General features: G+C 44.5%; 1 protein-coding gene across 5 annotated transcripts in view; it reads left to right on the top strand.

The window, feature by feature from the left end:
• The window catches only part of SORCS2 (sortilin related VPS10 domain containing receptor 2), a 1,283,452-nt gene that overhangs the window by 993,054 nt on the left and 271,194 nt on the right, over window positions 1-19,204 (top strand). For all 5 annotated transcript variants that reach the window (XM_068276884.1, XM_068276875.1, XM_068276891.1 and 2 more), the window contains exon 8: window positions 14,014-14,103. In XM_068276884.1, the coding sequence (XP_068132985.1) occupies window positions 14,014-14,103 (90 nt within the window). The remainder of the gene's footprint in view (window positions 1-14,013; window positions 14,104-19,204) is intronic.

Raw genomic sequence — 19,204 nt, 5'->3', positions numbered from 1 at the left:
GATTGTTAGCGTTACCTCTCTATAATACACTGTAATTTACTTTGTACTCTTTAACGCACTAAGACAGATGCATGTCAGCACTATATAAATGCAGAATGATATTGTTAATTCATGAGTATTCTGATATTTGTCCTGAAGAACTTGTAACTATAACAGGAAGTCCCAGTCCCTGTGGCATTTTGTGACTGCAATTACTGGTACTTCTATTGACAATGGGAAATTGGAAATTATCTCAACTTATTTATTTTTCACCTTAACTAAAAGGTAATTCATGAAATAAACAGATAAGGAAATATAAATCATGAGATAAACAGATAGGGACCCTTGTTCAATTCACTTTTTCTCCTACTTTTTCTCTAAGGAGAAAATGTTTCATTTTCTGTTTAAAGTAACTTTTTCAGCACTTTGCAATCATAAAAGTACCATAAAAGGTGAAAAGGTACTGTCAAACTTATTCTGAGTATTTTCCTTGCTTACTAGCGGATCAATAAGCATTTTATTGATAAGATGTGAAAATCCACCTAGGAGAAAACCCTGGAAATAAAGTGAATTGGATTGGGACCAAAGTGTATTGAGTAAGGCTCTAGGGCCCATATGCAATTCACTTTTTCTTCTGGGATTTCTCCTAAGAGATATTTTTTTATCTTCTCTTAAAATAAGTTTTTAGCACTTTACAATTGAAAAAGTATCAAAAGGTAAGTACTATCAGAATTATTTTGAGTATTTTCTTGCTTGCTGGTGGTTTAAGAAGTATTATTTTGACAAGGTGTGAAAATATCAACCAGGAGAAAACTCAAAAGACAAAGTTAATTGCATATGGGCCAGAGAGTGATAAACTATGAGTAAAGCCAGATATGGAAAGATAAATTAGGATTACATCATGAGTTATGTCAAATAAGGAGAGATAAAGTAAGACGTCGAAAAGAATGGTGAGGGGTGTGTGTGTGTTGTTGGCATTCATTGCAAATAATGTAATGATATAATGAACAATTTAACAGTATTTTGTTGTATTATTTTAATACTACATGTAGTTAAACAAAATTATAATAATAATCATTATTTTAGAGAAACTAGTATAAATGTTTGCATACATGCAGTTAGTGATGTCGCGAAGCTCCGATTCGCGAACTTCCGCGGAAGGTTCGGTTCGCGGAAAAGTTCGCGAACCGCAATAGACTTCAATGGGGAGATGAACTTTGAAAAATAGAAAAAATTATGCTGGCCACAAAAGTGATGGAAAAGATGTTTCAAGGGGTCTAACACCTGGAGGGGGGCATGGCGGAGTGGGATACGGGCCCAAAGTCCCGGGGAAAAATCTGGATGTGACACACAGCAGCGTTTTAAGGGCAGAAATCAAATTGAATGCTAAATTGCAGGACTAAAGTGCTTTAAAGTATCTTGCATGTGTATACATCAGTCAGGGAGTGTAATTAGAGTACTGCTTCACACTGACACACCAAACTCACTGTGTAACGCACCACAAACAGCTGTTTGCGTAGTGACGGCTGTGCTGGACTGGTGCGCACCATGGCGAGAGTGTAGGACGTGGTGGTTTTCAAGCCCATATGGTCGCCGGGCTGTGGTAGCTCAATGATAGAACAACAGTGACTGTCCAGCTGATCAAATTTGGTCTGACCACAATGAAGCAACGACCTTATTATCTTTTGTGTCCCACCCCCACCCGAGACACTCAAATAGCCGGCGGTCATTGCTTCATTGTGATACGCAAGCCCTTCACCGCGGCAAGGTAATGATCACGAAGGGGAATGGGCACATGTACATGCCGTTTGTTTTTTTGTTGCAGCCGCCCGCAGTGCAGCCAGAAAAATTAGGCAGGCATGTACATGCACCAGAAAAATTAGTATAGCGGCCACTGCTAGCAGCGGCCTTAAAAATTCAGGAATCCGCCTAGAGTCCTGGACCCTGTGGGTGGTGGCGGAGAAGGCAAGCGGCCTGCAGGCAGAGATGCTGTGTGTGGGGACTGACTTAGTCTTCGGTCGTGCAGTAGCCCTCTGGGATCCATGCCTCATTCGTTTTGATAAAGGTCAGGTACTGAACACTGTCGTGACTTAGGCGACTTCTCTTCTCAGTGACTATGCCTCCAGCTGCACTGAAGGTCCTTTCTGACAGGACGCTTGCGGCAGGGCAAGAGAGAAGTTGTATGGCAAATTGGGACAGCTTTCGCCACAGGTCAAGCCTGCGCAACCAGTAGTCCAAGGGTTCATCGTTGTTGCTCGCAGTGTCTACATCCACACTCAAGGCCAGGTAGTCGGCTACCTGCCGGTCCAGGCATTGGTGGAGGGTGGATCCAGAAAGGCTATGGCGAGGCCTTGAACTAAAGAATGTCCGCATGTCCGACATCACCCAAAGATCGCTGGAGCGTCCTGTCCTTGCCTGCGTGGACTTGGTAGGAGGAGGATTACTGCCAGTGGTACCTTGATTGCGTTCTGCTGTCACATCACCCTTAAATGCATTGTAAAGCATCATTGTAAGCTTGTTCTGCAAGTGCTGCATCCTTTCCGCCTTCTGTTGAGTTGGTAACAGGTCCGCCACTTTGTGCCTGTACCGAGGGTCTAGTAGCGTGGCCACCCAGTACAGGTCATTCGCCTTGAGTTTTTTGATACGGGGTCCCTCAACAGGCTGGGCAACATGAAAGAGGCCATCTGCACAAAGCTGGATCCAGACGTACTCTCCATCTCCTCTTGCTCTTCCTCAGTGACAGCACGCAACTCCTCTTCCTCCCCCCAGCCATGAACAATACCACGGGAACGTGGAGCAGGAGAAGCCCCCGTGACGGCTGCTGCGGTTGTTCTTCTTCCGCCGCCTCTTCCTCCTCCACAGAAACACCTTCCTCATCATCAGCATCCGAGTCTGACTCCTCTCCTTCCCCACACGACTCCTCTTCTTCCTCCTCCTCCTCCCCTGCCGCAGGTGTTGAGGAAACATCTGGTTTGGATGAAAATTGCTCCCACGACTCCTCCTGCCATAACTGTTCTTGTTCACGCTCCTCCACAGCTTTATCCACCACTCTATGCACAGCACACTCCAGGAAGTAAGCGTAGGGGATCAAGTCACTGATGGTGCCCTCAGCGCGACTCACCAGTTTGGTCACCTACTCAAAGGGCTGCATGATCCTGCATGCATTTCGCATCAGTGTCCAGTTGTTGGGCCACAATATCCCCATCTTCCCAGATTGTGTCCTTCTACTGTAATTATACAGGTACTGGGTGACGGTTTTCTCCTGGTCTAGCAGGCAAGAGAACATGAGCAGGGTGGAATTCCAGCAAGTCAGGCTATTGCAAATGAGACGTCTCACCGGCAAGTTGTTTCTACGCTGAATGTCCGCAAAGCGTGCCATGGCCGTGTAAGACCGCCTGAAATGCCCACACAACTTCCTGGCCTGCTTCAGGACGTCCTCTAAGCCTGGGTACTTGGACACAAATATTTGCACGACTAGATTCAGCACATGTGCCATGCAAGGTACATGTGTCAGTTTTCCCAAATTCAACGCGGAAATGAGATTTCTGCCGTTGTCATACACCACGTTGCCGATCTCCAGCTGGTGCGGGGTCAGCCATTGCTCCACCTGTTTGTTAAGAGCAGCCAGGAGAGCTGCTCCAGTGTGACTCTCCGCTTTGAGGCAAGTCATGTCTAAGACTGCGTGACACCGTCGTACCTGGCATGCAGCATAGGCCCTGGGGTGCGGGGGCTGTGTAGCCGGAGAGGAGATTACGGCACCAGCCAAGGAGGAGGAGGAGGATGACGACAACAGTCGTAGCAGGCGTAGAGGAGGTGGCAGGAGGCCTGCCTACAAGCCGTGGAGGTGTCACAAGTTGGTCCGCTGTGCAGCCACGTACTCCCTGCTTGCTGCGATCGGTCACCAGGTTGACCCAATGGGCTGTGTATGTAATGTAGCGGCCCTGTCCGTGCTTGGCAGACTAGGCATCCGTGGTCAGGTGGACCCTTGACCCAAGGCTCTTCGTAATAGATGACACCACTTGCCTCTCAACTGCACGGTACAGTTTGAGTATGGCCTTTTGTGAAAAATAATTGCGGCCTGGTATCTTCCACTGCTGTGTCCCAATGGCCACAAATTTACGGAAAGCCTCTGACTCCACCAGCTTGTATGGTAAAGCTGGCGAGCTAATAGTTCCGCCACGCCAGCTGTCAGACGCCGGGCAAGAGGGTGATTGGCAGACATTTGCTTCTTATGCTCAAATACTTCCTTTACGGACAGCTGGCTACTTCTGTGGGCAGAGGAGAAGGAACCGCTCAAGGGCAGAGTCGGTGTGGAGGAGGGTGGCTGTGAAGGTGCAAGGGAGAAAGCGGATGAAGACGATGCACCTGAAGGAGGAAGAGGAGAAGGAGGGTGGCTAGTCTTTTGGGTGCTGCTTTTGCTCAGGTGTTCTTGCCATAGCTGTTTGTGCCTTTTCTCCAGGTGCCTTCGTAAGGCACTTGTCCCTACGTGAGAGTTGGCCTTTCTACGGCTCAATTTTTGCTGGCAGAGACAACAGATGGCTTTGCTCCAATCTGAGACACACATGTTAAAAAATGTCCAAACTGCTGAGCCCCCCTGGGGTGATGGCGCTATGGTGGCATCAGCAGCTGGCATTGAAGGGCATGTTGGCTGGGTGTCCATAGCTGGTGATACATGGCACCGGACACTGCCCCCAGCTGTTTCTGAGGACGAGCTCCCTCTGCTTCTATCATGGAGTCATCTCCTCCTACTCCTCTCTGACTCCCCCTCTGAACTGTCCCCCTGGTCATCTCCTCTATCGGGAACATACGTGGCATCCGTATAATCGTCATCATAATCCTCCTGCCCAGCTTCGCTTTCCTCAGACACCTCCACAACTGCACCAACATCAGGTGGTTCATCATCCCCCTCCTCACACGTTACGTCCATACTATCGCCACCTAACTCAGACGTATGAGGTGGTGTACCTGCGCCTTCTTCTTGTTGTTGCAGTAGTGGCTGTGAATCAGTGATTTCACCACCACCACCACCACCAAATAACTCCTGCGAAGTGTCAAATGCAGTGAATGTGGTGCTTGTAGTAGCACTGGTGGCACTGGCTGCAGGAGATGAGGTTATCTGAGTTAAATACTCAAGCACGTCCTCACAATTTTGGGAAGTGATGGCACGTGCCTTCTTCTGAGCACTGTACTTTGGGCCAGGTCCGAATGAAATCACAGCAACACCACCTCGCACAGACCTGCTGGTGCCAGGTGGCCTTCCTCTGGGTCTGCCTCTACCTCCTCCTCTACTTGGTTTGTACATTTTGTCCATCTCGGGGGGATGCTAGGTATATGCAGTGAGGTGAGTTCACTCAACACAAAGGTAGTTAGATGCAGTGAGGTGGGTTCACTGAACAGTAAAGGTAGTTAGATGCAGTGAGGTGGGTTCACTGAACAGTAAAGGTAGTTAGATGCAGTGAGGTGGGTTCACTGAACAGTAAAGGTAGTTAGATGCAGTGAGGTGGGTTCACTCAACACAACAGGTATTTATATGCAGTGACCTGGGTTCACTGAACAGTAAAGGTAGTTAGATGCAGTGAGGTGGGTTCACTGAACAGTAAAGGTAGTTAGATGCAGTGAGGTGGGTTCACTCAACAATAAAGGTAGTTAGATGCAGTGACCTGGGTTCACAACAGGTAGTTAGATGCAGAGAGCTGGGTTCACTCAACAGAAAGCTAGGTATATGCAGTGATGAGGTGGGTTAACACAACAGGTACTGGGTATATGCAGTACTGGTTACTACAATGTGCAGCTCCCTGCTGTCACACACACAGGTAGTCACTGAATGTGCTGGGCTGCTGGCAGTGGCACACACACTATGAATTAGCAAGGCTGTGCATGCAACAAAAATGTCAGTTTGACACACAGAAAAAAAAAAGTACAGGATTAGCTCTGAAAAGAGCTGTTGAGGGGTGCTATAAAAGCAATAATAATCAGCCAGGAGCAAGCTAAGCAGCCAAGAGCCTGACTAATCTGTCCCTAGGAGAACAAGTCTGCAGCAGCTCGCCCTATTCTGACTAGCAGCAGGCACACGAGTGAGTGTAATGGCCGCTGGAGGCTGCCTTATATAAGGGGGTGGGGCTCCAGGCCTTAGTGTAGCCTTACTGGCTACAATGTGCCTGCTGACTGTGATGCAGAGGGTCAAAGTTGACCCTCATAGTGCATTATGGGGCGAATCGAACTTCCGCAAAAGTTTGCCTGGTCTATGCGAACGCGAACCACCAAAGTTCGCCGGCGAACCGTTCGCTACATCTCTACATGCAGTAACTCATACAACACTCCTAATAGTGGAATGCACACATACAGTGCTAGCTGTATGTTAGAGGTGACCTGTTTCTTCAGATGATTAAGTTGTTCCATATAATCAATGAGGTGACTTTGGTGGAGAGCCCACTTACTGTATACGCATGACCTGACTATGTTGGTTAATGTCTGACGAGTTGAAATGACATGATTCACACAATCCATTTAGGATTCCGTTCAGACACCCTGTCCAATGAGTACATCAATCATTATTTCAAAATCTCTCAACAGAGGTCCACTTCTAGTGGGACCCACTTTTTATTGACTTGGAATTTACTTTTTGTGATCATTGGCCAATCTCCAAATACATGCCTGAAGTTTGTGTTCTGCCTAATCACCTGGCCTTCCCAGTGACTGAAACATGAGAATGCCAAAACTGGACGAGAACAATGGAGAGAAAAATGGATAGTAACTACGGTATGCATTGTGTCTTCCATTCCATTTATATTACTTCATAAGAATTTTCTGAAGCTAATATTAGCGCTCAGAGCCACCCTCCCTAGTACTGTTGGCTCTCAGGCTGACATGTGACATGACAACCAGGCATGTTTATAGTCATTTTGGTGCTTCAACTCTCACCCCCGCTCTGTAATTTTTATATTGACATTACAAATTTTACCATATTATACCATATTTCCATCCTATCCCTACTACCATGTATCCAGCAGCGGTGTATAAAAAGTCTTTATCGCACCTTTTCACCTAACCACCTAGACCGCCTAGACTTGCAGAAATGGCCCTGAGCATGTATAACTGTATCATATAAATACATCTGACAGTTAAAGGATACCTGAACTGAGAGTGATAGGAAAGCTGCCATATTTACTTCCTTTTAAACAATTCCAGTTCCCTGGCAGTCCAGCTGATCTCTTTGGCTGCAGTGGTGTCTATATCGCATAACTGAAACAAGCATGCATCTAATCCAGTCAGAGACACCTGATGTGCGGCATGCTTGTTCAAGGTCTATGGCTAAAAGTATTAGAGGCAGAGGGTCAGCAGGACAGCCAGGCAATTTGAATTGTTTAAAATGAAATAAATAAGGCAGCCTCCATATCCCTCTTACTTCAGGTGTGTCTTAAGAGAAATATTCACAACTTGTGTGCTGTGTCAGTGCTGTGTATAATGCACACTCAGGAGCCACCAGAGAGCATGTGTTATAGAAATTATATTTGGCATTTAGCAGGATATCCAGAGGCATCACTAGGGTTGGTGTCATCTGGTGTGGAAACTCATGGTCAGGGCCGGATTTACCATAAGGCACTGTAGGCATGTGCCTACGGGCGCCTGATGATGGAAAGGCGGCTCACTCCCCTTCCTAAGTGACTCCCTGCTGCCTTACCTATGATAATGTAAATTAGAGGTTACTTACCCGGTTTTGGACATTCCACTGACCAGCTCTCCCGTCAGTCAGGGGCACCTCCGGTGATAGTAAAAAAGGGCGCACAGGGATAGTGGACAAAAAGGGCGCCGCCATAGACTGCAATGCAAAATATCGGCTATTTGGCGCCCGACAGGAAAAAAGGGCGCCCGAGAAATAGCGGTTACAGGGATCGTGTTAACAAAAGTTTTCGTTTACAGAATAAGGTTTATAACAAATATCGTTTACAAGTTCATTTTGAGTTTGTGTTATACTTATTTTTTCGTTTTTACATTTCGCTTATACCAGTTTTTACTCATTTTTTTCGTTTAAAAATTTCGCTTACAAAAGTATAACAACTAAATTTTCATTTACACTTCTTTGATAATTTAAAAATTTGTTTTCATATGTATAATGCGTAAATACCGGTTTCAACCTTATTGTATTAGAAATACATCGCTTTTGGTATTAACTTTGTTTTTACACTTATAATGCGTTTATTATAGTTACTAAAATATCGCTTTTAATGTTACTGTTATTTTAAGATTTCTAATGCTTGTAAGGCTATCTATTGTATTTTATATATTTATATATACTTTTCTCTATTTATAATATTAATGTATACGTGATTTTAAGGCTATTTATTCTATTACAAATATATAAATTATTTTATTCATGTTATTTGTAGAGAAGTATTTTAAGGATTAAATATATTATTGTTTATATGTGTTTAGGGTATTTGTGCAGTGGGGATGGTTAGGTTTAGGCATTACCAGGGGGGTCTAGGGGTTAGGGATAGGTACAGGGAGGGTTAGGTATAGTTACAGTATAATATACGCAATCAGGGGTTGGTTGGGGTTAGGTACCACCAGGGGGGTCTTAGGGTTAGGCACCAACCGGGGGGGTCTTAGGGTTAGGCACCACCAGGGGGGTCTTAGGGTTAGGCACCACCAGGGGGGGTCTTAGGGTTAGGCACCACCAGGGGGGGTCTTAGGGTTAGGCACCACCAGGGGGGTCTTAGGGTTAGGCACCAACCGGGGGGTCTTAGGGTTAGGCACCACCAGGGGGGTCTTAGGGTTAGGCACCACCAGGGGGGTCTAGGGGTTAGGGATAGGTACAGGGAGAGAGTAAGGTTAGGTATAGTTACAGCACAATATATGTAATATATACAATTTATTAAATTATATATATTTAAACAAAGAGAGGTCTAGGGGTTAGGGATAGGGATAGGGAGAGATCTATGTGAGCCTACAGTTTGGTATTACAGTAAAATATCTGTAAAACCTACCATTGCATTACTATGCTTAATACAAGTGTAAATATTGTTTTTCTTATACACGATATTTGACGTTTCTTTTCAGAATTCGTTTGTTGTTATAGACGGTATTTTGCCATTTCATTTCCGTTTATTTAACCTATTTAGCACTAAATTTTTGTTTACAATACCTTAAAGTGAACCTCTGGACTAAAAATTGACTCAGCAGCACTGAAAAGGCTTGGTGTCTCTTTAACAGTTTCACAGCATCAGAACTTTTTTCTCTTATACAAGCCTCATTTTTAGCTGCACAGAAGAAAACTGCCCGGGCTTTTTTCCCCTGATGCTGTGCAAGGCATGATGGGATTTCTGATTTTGTTGTTCTCGTTCTGCTGTTTTGGTGCAATTTTTTTTTTTTTACATTTTTAATTTGACATTTGAAGCCTAGCGTGTGCAGCTGGGAGGGGTAATCTGGACACAGGACAGTTGGAACTGTGTCTCCTGCTCCTTGTCACCTCCTTTCAACCAAAAAGATGGCTGCCCCCATGATAAAGATGGCAGCCCCCATGAATCACAAACATTTGCCTGTTCTTTTAAAACAGGGTGGGTAAGAGATTATATTACCTATCTATTCTAATTAACATAACTAATGTAACTTGATGACAGTATGTTTGTTTAGGCCGAACTTCCCCTTTAAAAGAAAAATATGATTTTGCATTAAAACTTAAAATTTCGGCTATACCCCGCGCCCTTTTTTCCAGGCGCCCTTTTTTGATACACACGGCACCTCCAGCTACCTAATACTTTGTGGCACATCTGGCTACCTAATACTGGGGGGCACATCTAGCTTCTTATTGTTGAAGGCACTTCTGGCTACGTAATACTAAGGGCAGCGGAAGTAACGGAGAAGTGACAGCTGAGACAGTCAGCACACTTGTGTGTAGAGTGCCAAAACATTTGTGCCTATAGGCTCCTGTGAGGTAAATCCGGGCCTGCTCATAGTGTCTCCCCTCTATTACCCCATGAACCTCCAACCTAACCAGGCTAAACAAAACTAGTAATACTTTTTTGTAGTAACGTTACTTGTTACTGACATTTGTTGAGAATGGGGTTGGGGAGATGTTATACTGGGCCCATTTGCTAAAAGAGGGAGAGAAGAGTTAGCGATTGGTATACTTTACAATGGCCACACTTTGCTATAGTGTGTGTGTGTGTGTGTGTGTGTGTGTGTGTGTGTGTGTGTGTGTGTGTGTGTGTGTGTGTGTGTGTGTGTGTGTGTGATGCATGGGAGGGGAGTGTCTGGCCATGTTTGCTTGGGGGGGGGGGAGGGCTGCAATGCTGGACACACTTACTACTGGGAGTGAGGGGTGGATGGGACATCTTTGCTAAGGATTGAATATGGGGATGGTAAGGTGATCACCACGTGCCCCTGGTGACCACTGAACTCTGTCTTCTGCTCAGCATGGAGCAGCCAGAAGGAAGAAGAGCAGAAGCGGAAGTACATTAGGCACTAGCCTGGTCTATATTTACTACTCCACTTATCCTTAGCCTGGAGCTTGGTGTCACCCCCTCTGCTGGTAACACCTGGTGCGGTCCGCACCTACCGCACCCCCTAATGATGTAACAGAGGGTAACAACTGCCAGGCCTCAAAGGGGCACTAGAACTCTTCGTTTTCTAGTTATACTAAGATTAACTAAGCAAAATAGAATCGGGGAAAGTATAGTTCTTTAATAAGTCAAGTTGGTCAAGAATAATTTGAATATGAATTTTCAACATCAATAGTGTACAGTTCTCCTCAGTATAAATGAAAATTCCCAATTACTAGGCAGCAATAGTTATGATCGTAATCTGCTAATTACGATTATGCGACGTTTCCCATGAATTTTCACAATTACGGCCATACGTAATTATGATTTTGGCATTCAATTGACTTAATGTAAGCCATTTGTAATTTTGTGTAATTTTTGCATATATTTGTGCCAACTTTAGCTGGTAATAGCTAAGCTATTGCCAACAAAATTGCTAGGCATGATAAGGGGAATAGTAACAATAAGACAAAAAAAAAGAAATTTACAAAAAGACCATTTTCTCTTTGCATTTTTAAAATCGATTTTCTCAAAAACTACAAGGTCTTTTTGAAAAACTCTTTTTGTTACTTGTTCCCACTCTTTCCCTTAAAAAAATATTTATAGCATATTATATACTACCACCAATTTTTTTTTTTACTACAACAGCATTCAATTAGTTAAACACAGAGCTTGAAAGTTCAGTGCAGAGAAATCTGGACGCATCCGAAGTGAAGATAATGTTATCTTGTGTTTACTTAATTGTATCAAGTGAGGAATGTGACACATTCTCTGACTGTGCAGAAGCTCCTGGACACAGAGATACAACATGAATAAAACCAGTTATGAAAAAAAAAAATGCAAAGGCAGCTCTCAAGGCAAAAAACTGTACTTTTGAGAACTTGTAATTTCTAAATGAATAATAATACTTATGCACAAATGCAAATATGATAACCGTATGGCATATAAAAAGTAGGAAAACATGTTGTTACTGAATTTTATGTCAGGGTTTTATACCACTTTAATATAGGTAGCAATTCTTATGACAATAGCATGTAATGGGTGCTATGCTATTAACTGCTAAATTCGCCACAAAAATTACTCAAAAGTTTTTGCAAAATTATGGTTCCTGATTATGTTTACATATGAAATTAATTTTTCTGAAATTTTGCATTAAGCTTTTGCATCATAGTTGTGAATTACGATTATGCAAAATTTGTGCTCATCAATGGACAGCAAGGTTTAAAAATACATTTATCATTTCTTTACTGTCTGTATGTCCCAGGATTTTAAAATTCCCAGTAGTAAATTCCATTTCCCCTCACTAGTGTGCATATATTACGAAACACTCTTTTGGAATCGCATTTCAGACAATGTAGCTTTTGCCGTCCATAAATAGGAAGCAGCATCAAACATGGCAGGATGTATCATGGAACCTGCTTGACCCGTAAATCTGCCTAATCTTATTAAGTTTCCGTAAGCTGCCTGTCCACTTTACTGTTACCTCTTGAATTGCTAGCTTCTGTCAAAATAAAGAATTTAAATCAAAAGTGTTAGCAGCAGCAGATAAGAGTAATTCATTTTTCTTGATGGCTGTGCTGCCAAGACAAGGACGGACAGTGATGGATGGTTTCGGTTCTTGCTGCCTTTATGAAGTGCACATGGTTGAGGTATGACGCCCCGATGAGTGATTTATGGAAATGGAAAGGAAACACTGCTTCGGCTGTACCATAGAAATTTATAGCTATTGTTATTGGGCACTGCAAGCATTTAACTCTTTCAAACGGCATCACCAATAGTTGGCTCTCTAAACCTTGCAATGGTGTGTTTAGTTCCCACTGTGGATACTGTCCAGGGGAGGACTGGCCAGGGGGGAAGAGGGGAAATTTCCCCCAGGCTGCCTCTAATTTAATGATTTAGGGCTGGCTGATCTACCAACCGTTTTGATAATTATTATCGAATCAGATGAAAATCTGTGGCTGACAAGCATGCCCAATCAACGTTTTGACTGATTTCGGGTGGAAATTAGTTGAATGTATTGATCTGAGATGCTGGGAAATCTCAGGTTGATGTGGGCAATCAAGTACAATAATCATGAATGATGAACGCGAAGGAAACCCCAGCCGTTGTCTCTCAAAATGTATTATGTGCTCCCCGTTGCCAGTGCATTATACTTTACCTGTCATCCTGTCCCTCAAATGTCCTTGGTGTATTTCTGCATTGGCACCCCACGTGACTACCTGCATATAGCACATGGGGTGCGTGTGTGACATCATTTGGGCTGGGGCTGCCATGAAAACGGGCCTCTAGTTTGTGGTTTCCCTCCTGGCCAAAAGGTCTCAGTCCTCCCCTGATACTGTCTTGTAATGGGTTTGGTAATGATGACCACTAGTCAGTGTCAGGCCCGGATTTTCCACACAGGAGCCTATAGGCACAGATATCCTGGAACCTTAGACTTTTCCCTCCATGAACCCACAAACCCCCACCAAACCGCACTCCAAGTGTGCTGACTGTCCCAGCTGTCAATTCTCCCTTACTTCCCTTGCCCGTCATAGGTAGCTACAAGTGCCCCTTAGCATTAGGGAGCCAGGGCTACCCTCAGAGTTAAGTAGCTAGAGATGACCCCAAGTATTAGGAAGCCACTGGTACCCTCAGTATTAAGTTGCTAGCAGTGCTCCTGACTGAAGGGAGATATTGTCAGTGGAATGCCGAGAGCTGGGTGACTATCCTCTCATTTACACTCTCATCAGAACTCTACATAGGGAAGGAGCAAGGGAGGTGCTCAGGGAGGAGAGTGAGCCGCCTTTCCATCATTAGGCGCTTGTAGGCAAGTGCCTACAGTGCTTATGGTAAATCCAGCCCTGGCTGGTATACATATAAAGATGATCGTTACCACTACCAGTGCAGAGCCGCTCATGCAGATCCTACAGTGGGCCTTCAGATCCAGAGGTCTAGGAGCACCTCAGCATCCCCTTTTGCCACACTAATGTGTAGAGGTCTGAACGCAGATATGGGGAATAAAGTGCTTAGAAATGTGAAAAATAAACCGGGAGGAGGATTCTCATTGGTCCACATAGTGGATGAATAGGGGGGTGACGGGGTCCAATCAGGACATTCAAAGTTGCTTCTGTTGGGACTCCCAGTAAGAAGAGGATAGCATTGGCAGCAGTGGTGGTCGCGGCAGGACCTGCGGACAGCGATGAACATTGGTTAAGTGCTAAGACGAGTGCGAGCGCATCTCCCACGGGAGTGAGGTAGCAGTGCTGAGGTGCGAAAGGTACAGCTTCATGGCACAAGTGCCCCGCCCCCTGGCAACAGCAGGGGTTCTGTTGCAGGAGGAGTAAGTATAATAAACTATTGGCATACACAGTATGCAAAAACAAAGTTACTTATGACAATACTTTTTTTTTTAATTATATTTCTAAAGTTTTGTTAAAGCATTAAACTTTATAGTATCTACAGCAAACTTTAATTGTGATCTTGCAGTAATTGTCAACAATTTGTCCTTTTGCAGACAACCTCAGGAAATCAAAGCAAATATTATGTGTCCTATCGGCGGAATGAGTTTGTGCAAATGAAGCTTCCTAAATATGCACTGCCAAAGGTAAGCCAAAGAGAACATTATCCGGGTACCAACCTGAGAGCATACGATCATTCATTGTTAGTATGATGGGTAAATTGTGTACTGTCCTAACATGAAAGTCAAGCTGGGTTGAACTCTCCTGCACTTGCACAGTGTTATCTTACCTTGCTACAGAATGCACCGTCTCTGCTGCATGGGAGCTGTCAGCATCCTTTTTTGTAAATTCTGAAAATAACATTGCCTGCAAAGCTCATGATTCTTTAGTGCTAACTGACTCTTACTTTCAGACGCTAAGTGTGTCAGACACAAAGTGGGTATGACTCTTTATTTAAGCCCCTCTAAGAGGAGGAGGGTCATAGCAAGCTCAAGCCATCAGTCAGTACTGTCAGCAGAACTCTTCACTGTAGGAAATAAATTAGAAAGCTCTTTTCCCCTGAAAACAGGAGCAAACAAAAGCTATGTTTGGAATTGTCTTTGTTAGGTTATCTTAAAAGCAATATTTTTTTAATCAGGATAATACCATTTATTGACTAATTGAGAAGTAAAAGATTTGGCTAATAAGCCGTGTTATCTTTTTGTCATAAATTAGCTAGCATCCCTGTGAGACCCTCCTAAAGTTGTAATTAAAGGGGCACTATGGCGAACAATTGTAAAATGTAAAATATGTGCAAACATAAACAAATAAGAAGCACATTTTTTTCCAGAGTAAAATGAGCCATAAATTACTTTTCTCCTATGTTGCTGTCACTTACAGTAAGTAGTAGAAATCTGACAGAAGCGACAGGTTTTGGACTAGTCCATGGGCTCGATTCACAAAGCGGTGCTAACCCAGTTAGCATGCCTAAAAGACTTTAGGCATGATAACCATTGCACCATGCTGGTGAAAAGCCAGTTTAGGCGTGATAAGTTTAGGTGTGATAAGTTTAGGTGTGATAAGTTTAGGCATGCTAAGTTTAGATAAGTTTAGATCGCTTGCAAAGTCCCGCACGCAAAGCAGCACCATTAAACTTTATACAAAGTGCACCAGTCTTTGCTAGCGTAAAACTTTTGATCAGCTGTGCACTGCGGTGCTAACGCAGTTGGCGCTTAAACTTAGCATGCCTAAACTTATCACACCTAAACTTATCATGCCTAAACTTATCACACCTAAACTTATCACACCTAAACTTATCATGCCTAAACTGAGTTTAGGCATGATAAAGGGCTTTTCACCAGCGTGCTAACTGTTAGCACCGCTTTGTGAATCAGGCCCCATCTCTTCATGGGGGATTCTAAGTGATTTATTTCTTTTCAAAAGCACTTAGTGAATGGCAGTTGCTCTGTCCAACTGCCAAAAAACTGTGTAGTGAGCAGGGAAGCTGGCCAGCATCATTGTTTAAATCCTTTTTAGGGACTATCTTTATAAAGAATAAAAGCCTTGCTGAGAATCCCCTATGAAGAGATGGACTAGTCCAAAACCTGTTGTTTCTGTCAGATTTCTACTACCTACTGTAAGTGACAGGAACATAGGAAAAAAGTAATTTATGGCTCATTTTACTCTGGAAAAAACGTACTTCTTGTTTGTCTATGTTTGCACATATTTTTAATTTTACAATTTTTCGCCATAGCGCCCCTTTAACTACTAATCCATATTGAATTCTCCAGTGCTGGCTGACTCTGTTACTCTGCTTTCAGCGCACTAATCTCCTACTCAGTGACCATTTTCTGTGAAGGACAAAACAGCCACCACACTAGGCCTTGCATTTGGAAACACTCACAAACTCTGAATGGACTCCAAATTGTACATTTCACCGTGCATCCATAATTCAAGTACTTTTGTTCGGTCGAACTTATTCTGCTTCACTATGGACAAGGAGAAAATGACTAAGAACACATAGAAATAGCAAGTCATTTATCACCGCAGGGCTTATCTGCCTCTCACAGCGACATCAATTGTTCCAGGCAATATAGAAACACTAATTTTTTAGCACCATTTCAAGCAAGAAGCTAAGAGCTTCTCTACTGTAGTTGGCATTGAAATCAATCCTTCTTCTGATCTGCGGTAATATCTCCTATTCTCTAATGACAGAAGCCTTTTTAAATTTGAGAAAAGGAATTAATCAAATGAAAATATGTTTTTGACTGTGAACAGCTCATAAAAGGTTTATATGTCTGTTTCCTAAAGGATGGCGTGGCTTTTAAAGTAGGTCTATCATGCGGGAGTGAAAATACTGCTACTGATATAAATTTTAATGCCTAGTTAGTGTTACGCTTACCTTTAATGGGAAATGTCATATGTAAAATTATCCTAATCTTTTTCTGAGGATGAAATGCCATAGCGAGATTAACGCAGCACGCCGCCAGGCACCGCCAATCAGGACGCTGTTACACATGCTGGGAAACGCATGTACTCTACTTCCAAATAGGTTTTTTTTTTTTTAAAACAAAAATGTTTTTGTAAAAAAAAAGTAATAAATTGCTTTAGCAGCCATTTGGTTATTTAATATTATGAAAGGATAAGTAAATCTGTAATTTTTTTCAAAATGAAGGCTAAATGACTCCACGAATAATAATGCATTTGTAATATATCGTGCAGATTTTCTCTCTGAAGTGCCTGAAAACAACTTAAAGTGTAACTCCAGTTGCCGTAATAGGGGATGTAGAGGTTGCCCCAGCACTGGGCATTGGGGCCCTTGGGCCAGAGGGGCCCCGATGCCCCCCCCCCCTTAACTGCAGTATTACCTCTAGTGTTGGGCGAACAGTGTTCGCCACTGTTCGGGTTCTGCAGAACATCACCCTGTTCGGGTGATGTTCGAGTTCGGCCGAACACCTGATGGTGTTCGGCCAAACCGTTCGGCCACATGGCCGAACTAAGAGCGCATGGCCGAACGTTCCCCGAACGTTCGGCTAGCGCTGTGATTGGCCGAACGGGTCACGTGGTTCGGACCCGAACGCGCTCTGATTGGCCGAACTGTCACGTGGTTCGGGTAAATAAATACCCGAACCACGTCATATCTCCGCCATTTGTCTGTGGGTTTAGCTTTGGGTAGGCAGGCAGGGTAGTTCGCGCTCCAGCCACGCTAGCCAGGGTCCCCCCAGTCATTGTGTCGCTGCTGGGAATAGTAGTACACCGCTCGCTCAGCCACACTATATAGCATTCTGTTTACTGCCACTCTGTGTCTGCTGGGAATAGTAGTACACCGCTCACCCGCCACTGTATAGCATTGTGCTCTGTGTCGCTGCTGGGAATAGTGGTACACCGCTCACCCGCCACTGAATAGCATTGTGCTCTGTGTCGCTGCTGGGAATAGTGGTACACCGCTCAGCCACACTATATAGCATTCTGTTTACTGTTCTGTGTCTGCTGGGAATAGTAGTACACCGCTCGCTCAGCCACACTATATAGCATTCTGTTTACTGCCACTCTGTGTACCTCGCTCAGCCACACTATATAGCATTCTGTTTACTGCCACTCTGTGTCTGCTGGGAATAGTAGTACACCGCTCACCCGCCACTGTATAGCATTGTGCTCTGTGTCGCTGCTGGGAATAGTGGTACACTGCTCACCCGCCACTGTATAGCATTGTGCTCTGTGTCGCTGCTGGGAATAGTGGTACACCGCTCACCCGCCACTGTATAGCATTGTGCTTTGTGTCGCTGCTGGGAATAGTGGTACACCGCTCAGCCACACTATATAGCATTCTGTTTACTGTTCTGTGTCTGCTGGGAATAGTAGTACACCGCTCGCTCAGCCACACTATATAGCATTCTGTTTACTGCCACTCTGTGTACCTCGCTCAGCCACACTATATAGCATTCTGTTTACTGCCACTCTGTATCTGCTGGGAATAGTAGTACACCGCTCACCCGCCACTGTATAGCATTGTGCTCTGTGTCGCTGCTGGGAATAGTGGTACACCGCTCACCCGCCACTGTATAGCATTGTGCTCTGTGTCGCTGCTGGGAATAGTGGTACACCGCTCACCCGCCACTGTATAGCATTGTGCTCTGTGTCGCTGCTGGGAATAGTGGTACACCGCTCAGCCACACTATATAGCATTCTGTTTACTGTTCTGTGTCTGCTGGGAATAGTAGTACACCGCTCGCTCAGCCACACTATATAGCATTCTGTTTACTGCCACTCTGTGAACCTCGCTCAGCCACACTATATAGCATTCTGTTTACTGCCACTCTGTGTCTGCTGGGAATAGTAGTACACCGCTCACCCGCCACTGTATAGCATTGTGCTCTGTGTCGCTGCTGGGAATAGTGGTACACCGCTCACCCGCCACTGTATAGCATTGTGCTCTGTGTCGCTGCTGGGAATAGTGGTACACCGCTCAGCCACACTATATAGCATTCTGTTTACTGTTCTGTGTCTGCTGGGAATAGTAGTACACCGCTCGCTCAGCCACACTATATAGCATTCTGTTTACTGCCACTCTGTGTACCTCGCTCAGCCACACTATATAGCATTCTGTTTACTGCCACTCTGTGTCTGCTGGGAATAGTAGTACACCGCTCACCCGCCACTGTATAGCATTGTGCTCTGTGTCGCTGCTGGGAATAGTGGTACACCGCTCACCCGCCACTGTATAGCATTGTGCTCTGTGTCGCTGCTGGGAATAGTGGTACACCGCTCAGCCACACCATATAGCATTCTGTTTACTGTTCTGTGTCTGCTGGGAATAGTAGTACACCGCTCGCTCAGCCACACTATATAGCATTCTGTTTACTGCCACTCTGTGTACCTCGCTCAGCCACACTATATAGCATTCTGTTTACTGCCACTCTGTGTCTGCTGGGAATAGTAGTACACCGCTCACCCGCCACTGTATAGCATTGTGCTCTGTGTCGCTGCTGGGAATAGTGGTACACTGCTCACCCGCCACTGTATAGCATTGTGCTCTGTGTCGCTGCTGGGAATAGTGGTACACCGCTCACCTACCACTGTATAGCATTTCTGTACTGCCACTGTACTGCTGCCAGTCAGCGTGTACTTTAAGGATAAGTGAAATGAGGAAGAAATACGGTGAAAGAGGGAGGGGCAAGGGAAGAGGTGTTTCCCCTGACGGTTCACGTACAGGCCACAGGGGAGCACCCAAGAAAACCCACTCAATACCGCCCATGTTGTCCAGGACAA

The sequence above is a fragment of the Hyperolius riggenbachi genome, chromosome 1 (assembly GCF_040937935.1).
Source record: "Hyperolius riggenbachi isolate aHypRig1 chromosome 1, aHypRig1.pri, whole genome shotgun sequence".
Lineage (NCBI taxonomy): Eukaryota > Metazoa > Chordata > Amphibia > Anura > Hyperoliidae > Hyperolius > Hyperolius riggenbachi.
Note: the sequence above shows the minus strand (reverse complement) of the source record. Positions and strands in the feature narration are given on the sequence as shown.